This window comes from Chiloscyllium plagiosum, unplaced genomic scaffold (assembly GCF_037043375.1).
Source record: "Chiloscyllium plagiosum isolate Xiang-an unplaced genomic scaffold, Cpla_swu_hap1 HiC_scaffold_9, whole genome shotgun sequence".
In the NCBI taxonomy this organism is placed as follows: Eukaryota; Metazoa; Chordata; class Chondrichthyes; order Orectolobiformes; family Hemiscylliidae; genus Chiloscyllium; species Chiloscyllium plagiosum.
Window position 1 is genome coordinate 19748175 of NW_028270147.1, and position 19474 is coordinate 19767648.

Sequence of the window (19474 nt, forward strand, 5' to 3'; positions counted from 1 at the left end):
TCATCCTGGCACTGATTAATTTCCCACCCATTGTGTTAGGAGGTGGACTTACACAGTGTTTCACCTCCTAGTTTGTTCTCCAACTGACTGTGAGTAATGCCACTGAGAGTTTGTCTCATCAATGAGGAAGGAAATAAGCAGAAAAATTGCAATGTAATTAAAACTGTGTTATTGTAATATTTTGCAAAACAATGTTTTGATGGAAAAGACTCAACAGTGAATAGGAACCTTCATCAAAAGATTGAATAAATAATGAGATATAGAAAGTGGACAGAAAATCGACTGTGCTGTTGTAGATTAATGTGATTGAATTGACTGGAAATGCATATAATTTTGGTAAATCATTGTACCTGTATATCTATGTGACAGTTTCAGATTTTCAAAATGAACCGTAATTCCAGAGGTTTAATCTGGAATGCTAGTAAACAGGTTTTAAGGATTATATATTTTGAGGTCTCATACTTGTTTCTGTTGACAGTTTACACAAGCATCTTGTTGAACATTTGAATGCTGAAATAATACTGAATACAATCACTGATGTCAATGTTGCTTTGGAGTGGATACGATCAACATTTCTTTACATAAGAGCTTTTAAAAATCCAAACCACTATGGTAAGAATGAAAGCTTCCTAAAGTTGCACCTTAGCTTACAACATTATTTTTCACAGTTAGATTTTTATTCATATCTCTTCCAGATTGATAAGATATAAGTTCTGTTTCTGCCAGTCGTCATGATCCAATACACAATGAGTTTAGGAAATTTCAATTTAGTTTGTAATAAATGTACATAAACTTCCTCTCAAAGGAGTGGCTTATGAAAATGCCAGAAATGGTGTTAAGACTGAGGATTGGGAGATATTTGGGACCTAACAAAGAAGGACTGTAGAACTGATGAGGATCACATTTGGACCATCCTGGTTGGACCACATTCGGAGTATTGTTTGCAGTTTTGGGCCCGAAAATCTCTGGAAGGATGTACTGAACTTGGAATGTGTTCAGAGGAGATTCACGAGAATGGTCCCAGGAATAGAAAGCTTAATATACGAGGTATATTTGAGGACTCTGCTTCTATACTCAATGGAGTTTTAAAGGATGTGGGGGGATCTAATTGAAACATAGAGAATACTGAATGGCCTGGTCATAGTAGATATTGGGAAGCTGGTTACATGGGTGGGATAGACGGGGACCCGAGGGCACAGTCTTAGAATAAAGGGAAGACCTTTTAGAACAGAGATAAGGAGAAACCACTTTGGCCAGGGGCTGTGGAGGCTTGATCATTGTGTCTATTTCAGACTGAGATAGATATATTCTTGACTATCAAGGGGACAAAAGGTTATGGAGAGAAAGTGGGAGAATAGGGTTGAGAAACATCAGCCATGATTGAATGGCAGATGGGTTGAATGGCCTAATTTCTGTTCCTATGTCTTATGGTCTAAAAAAACCATTATGAATCCATGCTAACTGGGATCAGAAGGTGGGCATGGGGTGCTAGAAAAACACAGCAGGTCAGGCACCATTCGGGGAGCAGGAGAATCCACATTTCAGGCATTAGCCCTTCATCCAAACATCCAAACACCTGCTGTGCTTTTCCAGCATTCCACTTTTGAGTCTGATCTCCAGCATCTGCAATCCTCACTTTCTCCTGGGAACAGAAGGTGACCTATAAAAGCTTCTATTGATATATGAAAGGAAAGACTACAGCAAGCATATATGTAGGCCTATTGCAAATGGAACAGAAGGAATTACAGTGAAGAATAGGACAATGGCACCATGGCTCAGTGGTTAGCACTGCTGCCTCACAGCACCAGGGACCCAAGTTCGATTCCAGCCTCGGGCAACTGTCAGTGTAGAGTTTGCATATTCTCCCAGTATCTACATGGGTTTCCTCCCACAGCCCAAAGATGGGCAGGTTAGGTGAATTGGCCATGCTAAATTGCCCATAGTGATCAGGGATGTGTAGGCTCGGTGAAGTCAGGGGAAATGTAGAATAATTGGGGTAGGAAAATGGATCTGGGTGGGATACTGTTCGGAGGGTTGGTGTGGACTTGTTGAGCCAAATGGTCTGTTTCCACACTGTAGGGATTCTATGAAGTAGTGAATTAATGAAATTAGAGCTCTTGGGATTGGGGGAAAGTACTAGAAAGACAGTGGTAAGATCACTGTCAGGATGGCACACTATTACAAATGGGATTCTGCAAAGATTTATGCCAGGTCCCCAACTATTGACGATCTGTATTAATGTGGGTGACATGGTGGCACAGTGATTAGCACTGCTGCCTCACAGCACCAGAGACCCGGGTTCAATGCCTGCCTCAGGCGACTGACTGTGTGGAGTTTGCACATTCTCCCCGTGTCTCCGTGGGTTTCCGCCGGGTGCTCCATTTTCCTCCCACAGTCCAAAAATGTGCAGGTTAGGTGAATTGGCCATGCTAAATTGCCCGTAGCATTAGGGGCAGGGGTAAATGTAGAGGAATGGGTCTGGGTGGGTTGCGTTTTGGCAGATCGGTGTGGACTTGTTGGGTCGAAGGGCTTGTTTCCACTCTGTAAGTAATCTAATCTAATCTAATCTGATCTAATGATTTGGAAGTGGGGACATTGTAATATTTCCAGATTTGTGGATGACACCAAAACGGGTGTGAATGTAAGTTGCAAGAGGATGCAGGGAGGCTTCAAGAAGACATAAGTAAAGGTACAGTTGTCATGGTCTTACCAGACTATAGGGCTGCTCTCTCATCAGTACAACTCGTGATAGTCATCATGCCTTAGGGTGAGGAGAAGTTGAGAAGAAAAATCTTTTATGGTAACTTTAGCCAGTGCAGGAATTGAGCTCACACTGTTGTCAACATTCTGCATCATAAACCAGCTGTCCTGGTAACTGAGCTACTTACTCAGATTAGACTCCAATTGCCATTTCTCCACCCATATCTGCAAGTGATCTATATTCTGCTCCATCCTTTGACATCCTTCTACATTATTCATACCTACACCAATCTTTGTATCATCTACAAATGTACTAATCAACCCATCTATATTTTCATCCAAGTCATTTATATATTCAACAAATAGTAGAGGTCCCTGCAGAACACCACTGGACATGGACCTCCAGCCAAATAAAAACACACTTCCACCACTACTCTCTGCCTTCTGTTGGCAAGGCAATTCTAATCCACACAGCCAAGTCACCATGCATCTTAATCTTCTGGATGAACCTACCATTAGGGACCTTGTCAAAAGCATTATTAAAATTCATGTAAACAACATCCACTGCTTTACTGTCATGAATCACCTTTGTCGCCTCCTCAAAAAATTCAATTGAGTTAGTAAAACATGGTCTACCCCACGCAAATCCATGCTGACTGTCCCTAACTGGGGCATGCTTTTCCAAATGCATGTAAATCCTACCCTGAAGAATTATGTCCAATAGATATGGGAATTAATCTTCAATTTTTGGCTAAGTCCAACTTGTATTTAGTTTTTAGAGCTTTTTTTACCACAAGGTCGAGTAAATTCACCATATTTAACAAATGATTTTTTGCATTAATTACCTGCCATATCCCATGCTATCACTCACTTCTGTTTCCAGCCCCATTCTTTACCATGCACCATTCCCAGAATAACTCATATCTCAGTAGATATCCACTGTAAGACTGGCATCCCTTGCGCCTGTGCCATATTTAAAAGGCTGCTGTGCATCAGGACATCTGCTGGCATTCCAAAGCTGTCCTGCTTGTTGATGGATTCATCAGAACAAGGCTGAAAAGGGGAAGACAGTGCCATGATTCTCCAACAGAGACCCGGAAGTCCTAGTGGACAGGGTGGTGCAAAAGAGAGGAGCCATTTTCCTAGAGGACCTGCAGAGAATGCTGCATAACCAGATCCTGGCAATTTGAACTGAGGTTGCCACTTGAGTCAGTGCCATCTCCACAGTGCAGAAGAATAGCTATTAAAAAGTCAGAGAACTTCTCTGTTAGGCCAAGGTGAATGCCATATTTCTGTTTATCATCTCACAATCATCTATCTCTGCTACGACACTGCCTTCCTACTGTTGCCTGTAACATCTTCCTTCACGTGATCTTATCCACTCCAATGTCCTACACCAGTAGCCAAACATGCCCTGTGTGCTGCCTCCTCACTTACTAGGAACGTCTCACCACCTTTCTGCCATATGCACCAGCACTAATAGCTGTGTCACCCACATCACTGAATCATTGCCTTTCTCTCATTACAGAAAAAGACAATCCATAATAGGGCAGTACAAGTCCATATGGGTTGAGGTGCCCGACATTTGGATAGAATTGCAAGAGAAGAGTGGGACGACTCCTGCAGAGATGCAGAGACATTCCCAGCAATTGAGTATGTGCAGCTCTTCATTTCCCTGAAAATGTCATTGTCATAGAGTCATACAGCATGGGAACAGACCCTTTGGTCCAATTAGTCTATGCCAACCAAGTTTCCCAAACTAAACTAGTCCCAATTGTCGGCATTTTGTCTATATCTCTCCAAATCTCTCTTAAATGTAGTAACTACCTGCATCTACCACTGCCTTAGGCAGTTCATTTCACATACAAACCTCCCTCTGTGTGTAAAAGTTGCCCCTCAGGTCCCTTTTAAATCTTTCTTCTCTCCCCTAAAAATGTGCCCCCTAGTTTTGAACTTCCCTGCCCGAGGCAAAAGGCTTTTGATGTTCACCTTATTTATCCCCCTCATGATTTTATAAACCTCTATAAGGTTACCCCTCTGTCGGTGTTGTTCATTGCACAACACTTCTAACCAATGGCTGTGACACCTCTCTTGTGTCCTGCAGTTACCAGTGGGATGTCCATGACCCTGTAGAGAAATGGGCTGCTCTGACAGAAGACACCTCTGGGGAAGGGAGTTCCGAGGCCTCAAAAGCAACAGAGGGAGTCCAGGAGGCAACAGTGTGAATCAATTTAGATATTAACACCTTGTTAGTGCATTTAACTTAGAGAGTATCTGAGCACAATCTTGTGACGTCCTCACTGTGACAGCTCCATAATTAACCAAGGATTGGCCTAGAGTGCAGGCCACTGACCCTCTTACTTGGAGGACTGCTGGTGACCAGGCTCAGAAAATGTGGTGCTGGAAAGCACAGCTGGTCAGGCAGCATCTGAGGAGCTGGAGAATCCAGGTACTGCTCGTCTCTGCTTGAGACCAGGCACCTGCTCAGCCCCAGACAGCTGAGAACCTCCAGCCATTGGTAATTAGAAACTTAATTGACATACACAGGAACACAAAGAAACAACAGAAAGGTAAGCAATGACTCTCATTGCCCAGAAGCTACATCAGTACAGCAAGTCATGCAAGTATAATGTGGTGGGAGAGCATTTTGGTGATAGTGACCACAACTGCCTCACATTCGACATAGCTATGGAGAAGGAGAGGATTAGGCAAAATGGGAGGATATTTAATTGGGGAAGAGGAAACTATGATGCGATTAGACATGAGTTAGGAAGCATGGACTGGGAGCAATTGTTCCATGGTAAAGGCACTATAGACATGTGGAGACTGTTTAAGGAACAGTTGTTGCGAGTGATGAATAAATATGTCCCTCTGAGACAGGCAAGAAGGGGTAAGATAAAGGAACCTTGGATGACGAGAGTGGTGGAGCGTCTCGTCAAAAGGAAGAAGGTAGCTTATATAAGGTGGAGGAAGCTAGGGTAAAGCTCAGCTCTAGACGATTACAGGCAGGTGAGGAAGGAGCTCAAAAATGATCTGAGGAGTGCCAGGAGGGGGCACGAGAAAGACTTGGCAGAATGGATTAGGGAGAACACAAAGGCACTTTACACTTATGTGAGGAATAAGAGAATGGTCAAAGAAAGAGTAGGGCCGATCAGGGATAGCATAGGGAACTTGTGTGTGGAGTCTGAGGAGGTAGGGGAAGCCCTAAATGAGTTTTTTACTTCTATCTTTCTGAAAGAAACGAACTTTGTAGTGAATGAAATCTTTGAAGAGCAGGTGTGCATGCTGGAATGGATAGAGATAGAGGAAGCTGATGTGCTGAAAATTTTGTAAAACATTAAGATTGACAAGTCGCCAGGCCCGGACCAGATTTGTCCTCGGCTGCTTTGGGAAACGAGAAATGTGATTGCTTTGCCACTTGCGAAGATCTTTGCATCCTCGCTCTCCACTGGAGTCGTACCTGAGGACTGGAGAGAGGCAAATGTAATTCCTCTCTTCAAGAAAGGAAATAGGGAAATCCCCAGCAATTACAGACCAGTAAGTCTCATGTCTGTCATCTGCAAGGTATTAGAAAGGATTCTGAGGGATAGGATTTATGACCATCTGGAAGAGCATGGCTTGATTAAATGCAGTCAACACGGCTTTGTGAGGGATAGGTCATGCCTCACAAACCTTATCGAGTTATTTGAGGATGTGACTAGAAAAGTTGATGAGGGTCGAGCTGTGGATGTGGTATATATGGACTTCAGCAAGGCATTTGATAAGGTTCCCCATGGTAGGCTCATTCAGAAGGTCAGGAGGAGTGGGATACAGGGGAACCTAGCTGTCTGGATACAGAATTGGCTGGCCAACAGAAGACAGCGAGTGGTATAGAAGGAACATATTCTGCCTGAAAGTCAGTGGTGAGTGGTGTTCCACAGGGCTCTGTCCTTGGGCCTCTACTGTTTGTAATTTTTATTTATGATTTGGATGAGGGGATTGAAGGATGGGTCAGCAAGTTTGCAGATGACACAAAGGTTGGAGGTGTCGTTGATAGTATAGAGGGCTGTTGTAGGCTGCAGCGGGACATTGACAGGATGCAGAAATGGGCTGAGAGGTGGCAGATGGAGTTCAACCTGGACAAATGCGAGGTGATGCATTTTGGAAGGTCGAATTTGAAAGCTGAGTACAGGATTAAGGATAGGATTCTTGGCAGTGTGGAGGAACAGAGGGATCTTGGTGTGCAGGAACATAGATCCCTTAAAATGGCCACCCAAGTGGACAGGGTTATTAAGAAAGCATATGGTGTTTTGGCTTTCATTAACAGGGAGATTGAGTTTAAGAGTCGTGAGATCTTGTTGCAGCTCTATAAAACTTTGGTTAGACCGCACTTGGAATACTGAGTCCAGTTCTGGTCGCCCTACTATAGGAAAGATGTGGATGCTTTGAAGAGGATTCAGAGGAGGTTTACCAGAATGCTGCCAGGACTGGAAGGCTTATCTTATGAAGAGAGGTTGACTGAGCTCGGACTTTTTTCATTGGAGAAAAGGAGGAGGAGAAGGGACCTAATTGAGGTATACAAGATAATGAGAGGCTCAGATAGAGTCGATAGACAGAGACTATTTCCCAGGGCAGAAATGGCTAACACGAGGGGTCATAGTTTTAAGCTGGTTGGAGGAAAGTATAGAGGGGATGTCAGAGGCGGGTTCTTTACACAGAGAGTTGTGAGAGCATGGAATGCGTTGCCAGCAGCAGTTGTGGAAGCAAGGTCATTGAGGACATTTAAGAGACTTTTGAGGGTGCATACATGAGGATCAATGGTCGGTACAACATCGTGGGCTGAAGGGCCTGTTCTGTGCTGTACTGTTCTATGTTCAATGTTCTAAGAAGATAGAGTAAGCTACTTGGACCTTTGAGCCTGCTATGCCATTCAGTCAGATCACAGCTGATCTGAGTATAACCTCAACTTTATAGTCGAATATATCCTCAATAATATTTCATTCCCTTGGTAATCAAGAATCTATTTAACTCTGCCTTAAAAATGTTTAAAGTGACGGTTGTCTGCCTCCATGGACAGGTTAGCAGCTGACATAGAGGACCATGTCCAACATCATTAGATGCAGTTGCAAGATTGGTGTTGCGCACTGCCATAAAGCAAAGTATGTGCTCCTTTGACTGAAGACTGCTGAGCAGCTGGTGTAACTGTGCTAATTGGCATGGAGGCAAAGCATGGTTAGTACTAGCATGCAGTTAGCCAATAAGTGTGTGAGTGAGTGCTTAGAGAACAAGTGAGTAGCTTTGAGATACAGCCTGGTCCAGTCTGTAAGCCTGTGGGTGTCCGTCCGTGCACCAAAGTGTGTCTGTTGCAGTGGAGAAATTAGATTAGATTACTCACAGTGTGGAAACAGGCCCTTCGGCCCAACAAGTCCACACTGCCCCGCCGAAGCGCAACCCACCCATACCCCTACATGTACCCCTTACCTAACACTACGGGCAATTTAGCATGGCCAATTCACCTGACCTGTACATCTTTGGACTGTGGGAGGAAACCGGAGCACCCGGAGGAAACCCACGCTGACACGGGGAGAACGTGCAAACTCCACACAGTCAGTTGTCTGAGGCGGGAATTGAACCCGGGTCTCTGGCGCTGTGAGGCAGCAGTGCTAACCACTGTGCCACCGTGCTGCCGACTGTGCTTCAATGCTAGTTGCCACTGCCTCCCAGCAATGTAAATCTGTGCTTCCATAGCATACTGCCAAAGTATCAGAGGTGCCATGATAGTTTGCGGATTTGGGAGATGCCAGATGTGATTATCCATGGAAGAGGTGTACAGAAACTGGTGCCTATGAATTGTGTCCTATGCTGCAGTTTGGATGTTTGCGATCTGGAGGATTTTTAGAGCAAGCTGTGAGTTTAATCCACCAGGTATCCAAATTGGTTTTCATGTTGAGTTTTCTCAACATCTTACTTATTTGGTGAGTTTGGCAAGACAGAAAGCTGAACATTATTGTGGCTAGTTCTCTCATTAACATGAGATATAATAGGCAATAATTCCCATAATAGGAATTGTCACTGCCTAGTGAGAAATTCACCATGTTGCTTATGAGAGAAATAAAAGGTGAAATGAGTTGTGGCTTATCTTTGGGCCTTCCCACACTTCTCATCCAATTCTGCCACACACCTTACTATTTCCCACATTCTTCAGACCCCTACAAGATTCGTCCCAGTGTACTTCTTAAATGGTGAGAGGTTGGGAAATGTTGAAAGAAAATTGAGTATCCTTGTTCATGAGTTACTAAAAGCTAGAATGCAGATTTAGTAGGCAAGTGAGAAGGCAAGCAGTATGTTAGCATTCATTTCAAGGTGATAAAGTTTAGAATTATGATGTCTTGCTGCAGAGAGCGTTCATCAGACATTCACCTCTGGGATAGTGAGGTTGCCTTATGAAGAGACACTGAGGACAAGATTTTATTCTTTAAAGTTTCAAAGACTAAGAGGTGCTCTAATTGAAAGTTATAATGTTCTTACTGTGCATGACAATGGATGTAGATAGGATGTTTTCCCTGTCTGGTGACTCTGGAACACTACACTTAATCTCAGGATAAGATTTAAGATTGACATGCGGAGGAATTTGTTCACTCAGAGGATGGTGAATCTTTAGATTAGTTTTCTGGAGTCTAATGATTTTAAGGGATCTGGAGCAGGAAAATGGCACTGGGGAGATGATCAACTATGATTTGGAATGGCAATGTTGCCTTGTTGAAATGAGTTGAAAAATGTGTTGCTGGAAAAACGCAGCAGGTCAGGCAGCATCCAAGGAGCAGGAGAATCGACGTTTCGGGCATAAGCCCTTCTTCAGGATTTCTGAAGAAGGGCTTATGCCCGAAACGTCGATTCTCCTGCTCCTTGGATGCTGCCTGACCTGCTGCGCTTTTCCAGCATCACATTTTTCAGCTCTGATCTCCAGCATCTGCAGACCTCACTTTCTCCTTGTTGAAATGAGTGGCCTACTTCTCATATATTCCTCTAATATAGCATTTTAGTAAGTTAATAAAAATGCATTTTGTGAGAAATGGAAGATTTCAATCTGGTAGAGAGGAGATCTAATTTCAAAGTTTCAATTGGTCTATTTTATGACTGTCAGCAGGAATCTTCTCATCATGCTGGTATACTGGATCGAGGACTTTTGATAGGAGGTACAAAATAAGCAAAAGTATTCCATATTGCTGTACAAATGACTCTGACTGTGATGAGCACAAAACTTCACAAATATATAAATTCTACCTCTTATTTGTTGACTCATTAAATACGACTTTTTTTTGCACTCTGATCTAGTGGTGGTTTTTTTTATACAGTGGAGTTGGGGAGATTAATATAACCATATTCACAGTTAAGGATGCACATTTACAGAAGGTGTTAAATTATTTTTGTTAAGATAGATAGGATGTTTTCCTTGTCTGGTGACTCTAAGGATCAGTGATGCCTGGCTTCAGTTAACTGACCAATATTAATCCCAGTAGATTTTACATATAGTCTAATAGTTATTAATTTTAATACAAACTGAACATCCTACTGCTATTGCTTATGACTATGATCCTTATTCTTATGGAATAGATATGAACAAAGAATGTAATGATTTCAAAAATAACAATTATATGTTTTTCTGAGGTTTTTCTACTGGACAAGGTAGAGCTGGAATTGAAGCCAAGTTACAAGGTACAGATTACATTTAATCCTTTCTTTCCTATTGAAAAGTATAATAAAAAGCTGTTTATCAATTTTAGGTGTGTGAAACAAACATCACTTCCAACTTAAGAATACACACCTGATGATATTGGATCAGCTGCCAGTTACATCTGTCCAATTTTGCTTTGCATTTCAGTCAGAGTTCTATCCATAGACCTGTAGTTCCTTAACCAATCAAGAAATGTATCCTGGTGTTTTCGGCAATTCTATTATTTAATGCAATAGGGTGTGCTCACTTAATTATTTGATAGAAATGAAAGTTAGCCCATTTTTATGCAAGTGAGGTTTTTTCTAAAATGATTGAAAGTGATTTTGATATGGTTTGTTGATAACAGGCTTGGCTCAATAGAAGCAATCATCACTAAGTCAGGTTATGGATTCAAGTCCCATTCCAGAAATTTGAATCTCTAACCTGGTTGACACTTCAGTGCAGTAGTGAGGAAACTGTGCTTCCTCCCCTCTAATAATGACTATAATTTGAAGTTATTTCAATGGCTGTGAAATGCTTTGGGACATCCTGAGGTCATGAAGGCAAGTATATAAATGCAAGTCCTTTCTTATATATCACAATAGCTGACTGTGTCATTTCCTGGCACCGAGCAGGAGGCTTAAGTACACACCAACATTTGTTTTTTCCATCAAGAAAAAACATTGGTTTGGTTTTCAGCAAGCATTGTGTGCACCAGAAATATATATTGGAAAACTCCAAAGTCCTCTGAGAATTCCTGAACCAAACACAATCTTTTATTTAATACTCGACCTATTGTAAACTGCAACATTAAATCTGCCTTAGTCCTGATTAATCAAGACATAGTGTCCCTGAAGTCGCTCTTTATATTCTGATATGATCCTGGACCAGATTGCCAAGTTTATGTTATGGTCAGCTTGGCAACCTATAACTTATTTTTAGATGTTGACAAAAGGTGAGATGCAGCAGATTTAATGGAAGGGTAAACCCACAAGATTCCACATTTTTGGACAAATAGCAATATTTTATTGTATAAGTTGGAACGGTGATATAATCCGCAATACAAGTACAACTTATTCTTAATATCCAGAGTTAATATGTGGCAAGCATGGTGTAGTGATTATAATGAGGTCATCCAGCTGGACCTCACAGAATATGAGTTCCCTGATTGGGGCTGTTAGTCTGGTACAATCAAGGAGCCCTGGCTGACAGATGAAAAGGGCAATGTCAGAGATACCAACATTCTGAGAGCTGACTCTGGATGAAGCAGTGCTACGGTCAAGGACTGATCATGTATAAATAAATGGTTACTTGGTGGCAGGATACTGGCTTCTGTGGAGTTATATTAGTGGCAATGAGTAAAGCACATTCCTGCAGAAACTCACTCACAGCAATCAACTTTGAGTTGCGGTGAGCATATCTTATATCATGCCTTTGTTTGGAAAGCTTGACTCATTCAACCCTGCTGTCGAGGACTGTAACCAGTATGTGGAAAGAATGCATTGTCTTTTCTGGGCAAATGACGTTATGGCAGTCAAAAACCAATGAGTAATTTTTTGACAGCCTGTGGAGCTGCAATGTTTCCCTGAGGCACCAGATACTAAAACCTTTCAAGAATTGGTAGACATAGTACAGAATATTGTGACCCCAAGCCTCCTCTAATTCTGAGAACCTATAGTTTTTCCTTGGCAGTTCAAGAACCAGGGGAATCCATATCGGGATTTTTGACGTACTTAAGACAACTGGCAGAAGCCGGTGACTTCGGTTTAACCATTAATGAGATGCTTAAACGCTGTTTGATATGTGGGATTAATGATGTAACTGTGCAAAAACGCCAATTAGCTGAAGCTCAACTGGATTTCAAACAGGTGTCACGACTGGCTTTATCAATGGAAGATCGGCAAGTGGAGCATATGAATTGCAGGGGATTTCTTTTTAATAGATATTTTATTGAAAATTTAACATGTTTTTACAAACTTACAAAATAATACACACAAATACAAACATTAATATATAATTAAATATTAAATATATAATAACCAAAACAGACAAAAAGAAGAGATTAAAAAAAGGAGAAAACAAAACTCAACTAACTACTGATCTAACCTATAATCAACCAGAGCGTATAATAAAATATCTTACATTACTCAAAAGAGAAAAAAGGATAACATAGTAATTAAATAGGAAAGTACATGCTCGGAACAAATTAACATCAAGTCATAATAAAACCCATATTTACACGGGATTCCTCCCCCAAGGGCCCCCGGACCAGCCAGAACCGTTACCGCAACTAGATGAAAGCCCTTGACAAAATGGCTGAAATATCTGTATCTGTATAATTCAGAAAGGACTGCCATATTTTATAGAATAATTCAGTTTTTTAGTGCACCATATTTGTAAGGAAGTCAAGAGGAATACATTCCATAACCAACCTACACCAATTTGAAAGTCCTGGAGGGCCCTCAGCTATCCAGTTTACTAAGATATTTTTCCTTGCACAAAAGGAGAGAATGGAAAATAATTTCCTCCCATGCACATCCAGGGATGGCATGCTCGAAAAACCCAGGAGAAGAGATACTGGATCTACTCTTAATTTCTGCTCCCAAGATTTCTGTCAAAGCATTTGCTACTCTGACCCAGTATTTGTGGATCTTATGGCATGTCCATAAGCAGTGTGTGAGAGTGCCCACCTCTATTTTACATTTGGGACACATTGGAGATGCTCCTGCCCTAAATTTTGCCAATCGTTCCGGTGCTATATGAGTCCTATGGAGTATCTTTAACTGAATGGCTTGGGTCTATTACAGATGGAGATTTTTCTGGCATTTTCCCAGATGTTGTCCCACATTTCTGTGGATATTTCCAACCCCAATTCCTGATCCCATGTTCTAAGCAAACGTTCCATGCATTCCGAAACTTCATTATGTAATAAATGATAGAGAGTGCTGACCGAGGGTAAACCCACTGGCCACAATACTCTTCGTTCCCTATCTGATTTATAAAGGCTATCTAATAACGTAGTAGTCTTCTTCTGTATGTAATCTCGGATTTGGAAGTATCGAAAGAGATCTCCATTAGGTAGTCCAAATTTCTGGTGCAGCTGTTCAAGATATCATGACCCCCTCATCAAACAGATCCCCTAAACAGGAGATACCCCTGGACCTCCAGGATTTAAATGTGGCATCTGTGAGCCCCGGTTGAAAACCCCATGCCCCCACTATAGGAGTATAAGGGGAGGTTTTATGTGAATTACCCTTGTTTTGCCGCATTATCTTCCAGGCTTTAATTGTGTTTAATACTATAGGGTTTTTACAAGTCCATAATGACTTTCATATTATCTAAAAATAAGAGATTAATAAAAGGACACTTTGCTTGAGAAGCCTCGATGTCCAGCCAGATTGATTGCAGGTCAGACGAGATCCAATTGGCTATGTAGCTTAGTAGAGAACTCAGTTGATACTTCCTAAAGGAGAAAGTGAGGGCTGCAGATGCTGGAGATCAGAGCTGAAAATGTGTTGCTGGAAAAGCGCAGCAAGTCAGGCAGCATCCAAGGAACAGGAGAATCAACGTTTCGAGCATAAGCCTGAAGAAGGGCTTATGCCCGAAACGTCGATTCTCCTGTTCCTTGGATGCTGCCTGACCTGCTGCGCTTTTCCAGCAACACATTTTCAGCTCTGATACTTCCTAAAGTCTGGAAAATCCAGCGCTCCCCTTGCTTGTGGAAGCTGTAGCTTCTTTAACTTAATGAGGGGCCGTCTATGATTCCAGATGAAAGAACCAAGCCAACCATATAATTTGTAAAGTGCTGGCCTCAGCAGCATCACTGGGAGCATTCTCATAGGGTATAAGAGCCAGGGCAAGACATTCATTTTAATTAGAGCTATTCTACCTCGCCAAGAAATTGGAAGATCCCCCCATCGTTGAAGGTCCTGCCTTATCCTTTCCAGTAGATGCACAAAATTGACCTTGTACAGCTGACCGAATACTGGGGTGATAAAAATACCTAAATATAAAAAACCCTCTGGAGACCACCGAAAGGGAAAATGAGATCCGTCCAATAAGTGGGACATACTAGCGAGGCCACCCATCGGCATGGCCTCCGATTTTGAGGAATTAATTTTGTAACCTGAGAATGCACTAAATAAATTAATAACTTGGATCAGGCGAGGCACGGACATCAAAGGATTACTAAGAAAAAGGAGAACATCATCTATATAAAGGGTAATTTTATGTTTATCCATGCCAACCCTCGGGGCCGTTATATTAGAACTAGTGGCTCAATTATTAGCATGAATAGTAACGTTGAGAGAGGACATCCCTGACGGCAGCCCCTACCTACACTGAAGCTATCTGAGTCTAAACCATTGGTGATCACGGCTGCTTTGGGGTCATTATACAATGTTGAGACCCATTTAGCAAATACTTCTCCAACGCCAAACCTTTCCAGTGTATAGAACAGGTATGACCATTCAACTCTGTCAAATGCCTTCTCTGCATCCAACGAGACTACTATTCCCGGTATTCTTTCCTGATGACAGACTTGAATCACATTCAAAACCTTTCTAATATGATTACATGATCTACGGCCCTTGATAAACCCCGCCTGGTCCTCTTTTATGATATATGGCAATACCCTCTCCAGTCTCAATGCTCATGTTTTAGAAAGAATTTAAAAATCTACATTTAGCAAAGATATTGGTCTGTATGATGCGCAATCCTCTGGTCCTTTCCTTTTTTGAGAATGAGAGAAATATTCACTTCTCTCAACGAAGGCAGGAGGCAGCCCTGACTATATGAGTAGTTGTACATGTCCATAAGTGGACCAGCTAATACTCCTGTAAACTCTTTGTATAATTCAACCTGAAATCCATCTGGACCAGGTGTTTTACCACTCTGAAGCTGCCTGATTGTGTCAAGTACTTCCTGGGTTGTTAGGGGAGCATTCAGGACCGACACCTGCTCCAGGGTTAAGTCCGAAAAGGCCAGGCTTTTAAAAAAGGACTGCATCTTCCCAGCTCTATCTTCACAATCCTGCGATTTATACAAATCAAAGTAAAACTTTCTGAAGATTGTGTTGATCCTTTTATGATCATGAGTAAGAGTACCAGCACTTTCCCTGATCGACATGATAGCTTGAGGGGCCTTTTTTTTCATTGCGAGAAACGTTAGGTATCTACCAGGCTTATCGCCATATTCATATAATCTTTGCTTTGCAAATAATATTTCCCTCTTTGCCGTTTGGGTAAGCGTGGTATTCATGGCTGTCCTAAGGGCCATAATCATTTGTAATTTAGCAACAGAGGGCCTATTAACGTACGCTGTCTCAGCTGCCTTTAAGCGAGCCTCGAGTAGATGTTGTTGTTCTCCCTTTTGTTTTTTCTGTGTCGCCGAGAATGAAATGATCAGACCCCACGCATAAGCGTTAATGGTCTCCCACATCATCGACGGGTTACTAGCCGTACCTGAATTAATTTCCAAAAAAGTTTTGAATTCTTGAGAGAAATATTTTACGAATTTACTATCCTTCATTAAGAAAGAGTCCATATGCCAATGTCAGGGGGCCGTCTCATTGTTCCTAGTCTTGACTTCCATATACACTGCAGCATGATCAGAAATTATTATATTACCTATTTTGCGGATAATATGGAATTCGAAAAGGTCGAGAGGGCAAAAAACATATCAATTCTAGTGTGACACTTATGTGGATTAGAATAAAAAGAGAAAGCTCTGCCTTGCAGGTGGAGGGACCTCCGCACATCTACTAATCCGAGGTCTTTATTCAAATCCGCCAATTGCCTGGATCTGGGGGATGTACCTGCAGTATTCTTGCGTATCCTGTCTGTCTCCGGGCCCATAATGCAATTAAAATCTCCTCCTATAATTGTGTAACGAGCCCCGAGAGCCATCAGTTTGGAGAATGCTTCCATTATAAATTTGAAATGATGTGCCGGGGGACAATAAAGATTCAAGATTCCATATTCCTCTCCATTTATAAAGGCTTTAATCAGTATATACTGTTCAGATTCATCTTTTATCTGACTTAAGATTTTGAAAGGGAGATTCTTCCGAATGAGAATAACTAATCCCCTACTTTTTGAACTGAAGGATGAAAAGGAGGCCTGATCAAATCACCCTGTTACAATTTCAAGTGTTCTTTATCCTGTAAATGTGTCTCCTGTAAGAGAGCTATATCAACCCTTTCTTTTTTGAGGTTTGATCGTATTTTCTTCCTTTTGTTTGGCGAATTACTCCCCTTGACATTCCAGGTGCATCATTTAATCGAATGACTAACCATAATCGTCCAGGCATGTCCAAGACCCCCTGGGAGGAAGAACCCCATCCAAAACACCCCAGGCATAGACCATAGAAAATTCATAAAAATAGAGATTCTTTAATACACTCACGCAATATAGTAAAAAACTATCTAAATTAAAAAAAAACATATTTAAAAGGAGATTTTCCCCCTTCCTTCCAGGGGTCATCACTTCCTATCTGAAAACCCATCGTATCCTCTCCCAAACAGTGCCCCACCCTCGACCCAGGCACCCCATAATAAAATAGAAAAATTCAAGTGTACTATAAAGCTAAAGTTAACCATGAGTACCCTAGCCCCCCACCCATACCAACAACTAGATACATTTAGTAACGATACTACCATGTATAAATTATAAAGTTACAGCCTGAACAGATAATAAGTAAGTGTAATAACACAAAAATAAAAAATAGGAAAAAACCCTATTCTAAAAGAAAGAAATAAGGTAGGACAAAGCAAACAACCCCCCTCACCTGAATCAACGAAACCGCCTGGCCTATATAAAAAAAGGAAATTGCATAGTGGAGAACAAATAAGCCCCCCTCCCTACCCTCCAGAGATGATATTAAACAGTAAAGGAAATAAGGGAAAAAAAAGAAGGGTAAACCGGGGGAGGGGGGACAGAACAGCATCATTAACCACTCGGATTAATTCTTACAATCTATTTAAGAGAGTCCAAAATTCCTTGGCCTTCTCAGGCGATCCGAAGTTATAGACGGATCCTTCATGGTTAAAATGCAGTGTCACTGGGTAATGCAAGAATTACTGAATGTTTAAGTCCCTTAGACGCTTCTTCATTTCATCAAATGCCCTCCTCTTGCGGACCAAAGCTGGGGAAAAATCCTGAAACAGCATAATCCCAGATCCCTTATATGTCATGGCCTGGGGATCTTTCCTGAGGGTTCTGGAGGCTTCCAGGACCATTTGCTTCTCTCTGTAACACTGAAGCCGGAACAGGACCGGGCGGGAACGCTGGTCCGACCCGGGCCTGCGTATTGCAACCCGGTGGGCCCATTCTACCTGCACCTGGCCTGATCCAGCCTCCAGCTTCAACATCTGAGGGAGCCACTGCTCCAAAAGCTCTGCAAGCTGGCCTTCCTCTTCCCGTTCGGGAAGGCCTAGCAAACGAGTATTTTTTCGACAACCCCGATTCTCGAGGTCATCGATGTGATCTTCTAAGGCGAGAGTCTGGACCCGACCCATGGTCGATTCTGCAGCAGCCTCAGAGGTCGCAGGCCTTTAGCTACACCCCTCCAACTCGATGTTCGATTTTTTTCAATATCTCGGTAGTGCTTTTGCAGCACGACCGAGAGCGATTCCCACCTGCTTCTGGACTCCTCTGTGAAGACGTCGAACTTCTCTTCCAGCTTGGTAATTACAGCAACAAGGCTCGCCACCGTAGGTAAGTCCCCCGGGGCGGCTGCGGACACCTCTGCTGCAGCTGGGGAGGATGGGGGAGGGGTTCCTGCCTGCTGCAAGCTGCGGGCATTCTTTCCCTTAGTCATTTTAACAAAGCACCAAACTACTCAAGTTTGATGCAAAATGACTAACTGTATTGAGTAACTGTACTTGAATGGTTTGGCAGGTGTGGTGGAGGCGGGCAGCCCACTTTGCCTGAGTCTTGGACAGAGCACTACAACTCAGACTTGCTGGGTTGCCGCCACCTTGGATCTCCTGCAGGGGATTCTGATGAAACTGAACTACAAGAGCAACCACCCCAGCACCCACAAGTGAAGCTGCATTAAAACATTATTGAGATGGGCAAGAACACACCGCAGCAACCCAGAATTCCAGAATGCAGAATAAAAACACCTATTCAAGGGATTTAAATGAAATGGGTACCCCAAGAGGACTATCATCCGATACTTAGGTAACAAACCTAAAGGAGAAAACACCACACAACCAGACACGATAGTCACCATGCTGTACATCAAAGACATATTAGAAATGATTACCCAACTACTCAGACCCCTCGGAATCTTAGTGACCCCACAAACCAGTGAACACCTTTCACCAGCATCTCACAAAGGTTAAAGACCCAACACCCACATCCAACAGGACAAACGTTATCTACAAGATACCCTTACTGTGCGAGTGCATGAACACCAGCTTGCCACTGCCAGATGTAACCGGTACTCCCTCATTTCTAACCACACAGATAACAAAGAATACAAATTCAAATGGGACAATGTAACCATTCCATCACAGACAAAATAGGGACACTTAAGAAAATTCCTTGAAGCCCGGTACTCCAACTGTAACTGAATCAAAAAACAGTGTTGATGATGCTCCTTTAACAAGGTTAAGTTGTCCTTTTTTTAAGAGGGATCATAAACACAGAGACTCCAGGAGGTCTAAGTTTGAAGGGTTTTAGGGCCAGTTTGATTATAGCTGACACATACTGCCTCAAGAAAAAGACTTTCAAGTTTTAGAAAAATAACCAATTGTACAATGAAAAGGAAGTGGCCAGTTTTCCTAGCTCAGCTTTACTCTGGTTTGGTTTGGTTTTAGCAAACAGTCAGTTGTGAAGCTGCTGGACCCAAAGAAGCAAATCCATGCTGATTTTCCCTCTTTTTGACATCTCTTCTGTAAAACTCTATGTTTGATTGTTTGATTTTACCTTTTTTTCCAAGGGGTGTTTATGGGGATTGTTGCACGTGTTTGGAACAGCATCATTAAGTTGGGATAATCTGTTGGGTTTTTGGATAAGTTAAGTTATTCTATATTTGGTCCTCTCTTGTTTGTGTTTCATTCAGTAATCTTGCAAA

General features: G+C 42.2%; 1 protein-coding gene across 1 annotated transcript in view; it reads left to right on the forward strand.

Moving 5' to 3' along the window:
* hfm1 (helicase for meiosis 1) overlaps window positions 1-19474 on the forward strand; it is a 247480-nt gene that overhangs the window by 141306 nt on the left and 86700 nt on the right. Inside the window, exons 16-17 of the mRNA XM_087990315.1 lie at window positions 479-612; window positions 10348-10395. Coding sequence (XP_087846441.1) covers window positions 479-612; window positions 10348-10395 — 182 coding nt within the window. The remainder of the gene's footprint in view (window positions 1-478; window positions 613-10347; window positions 10396-19474) is intronic.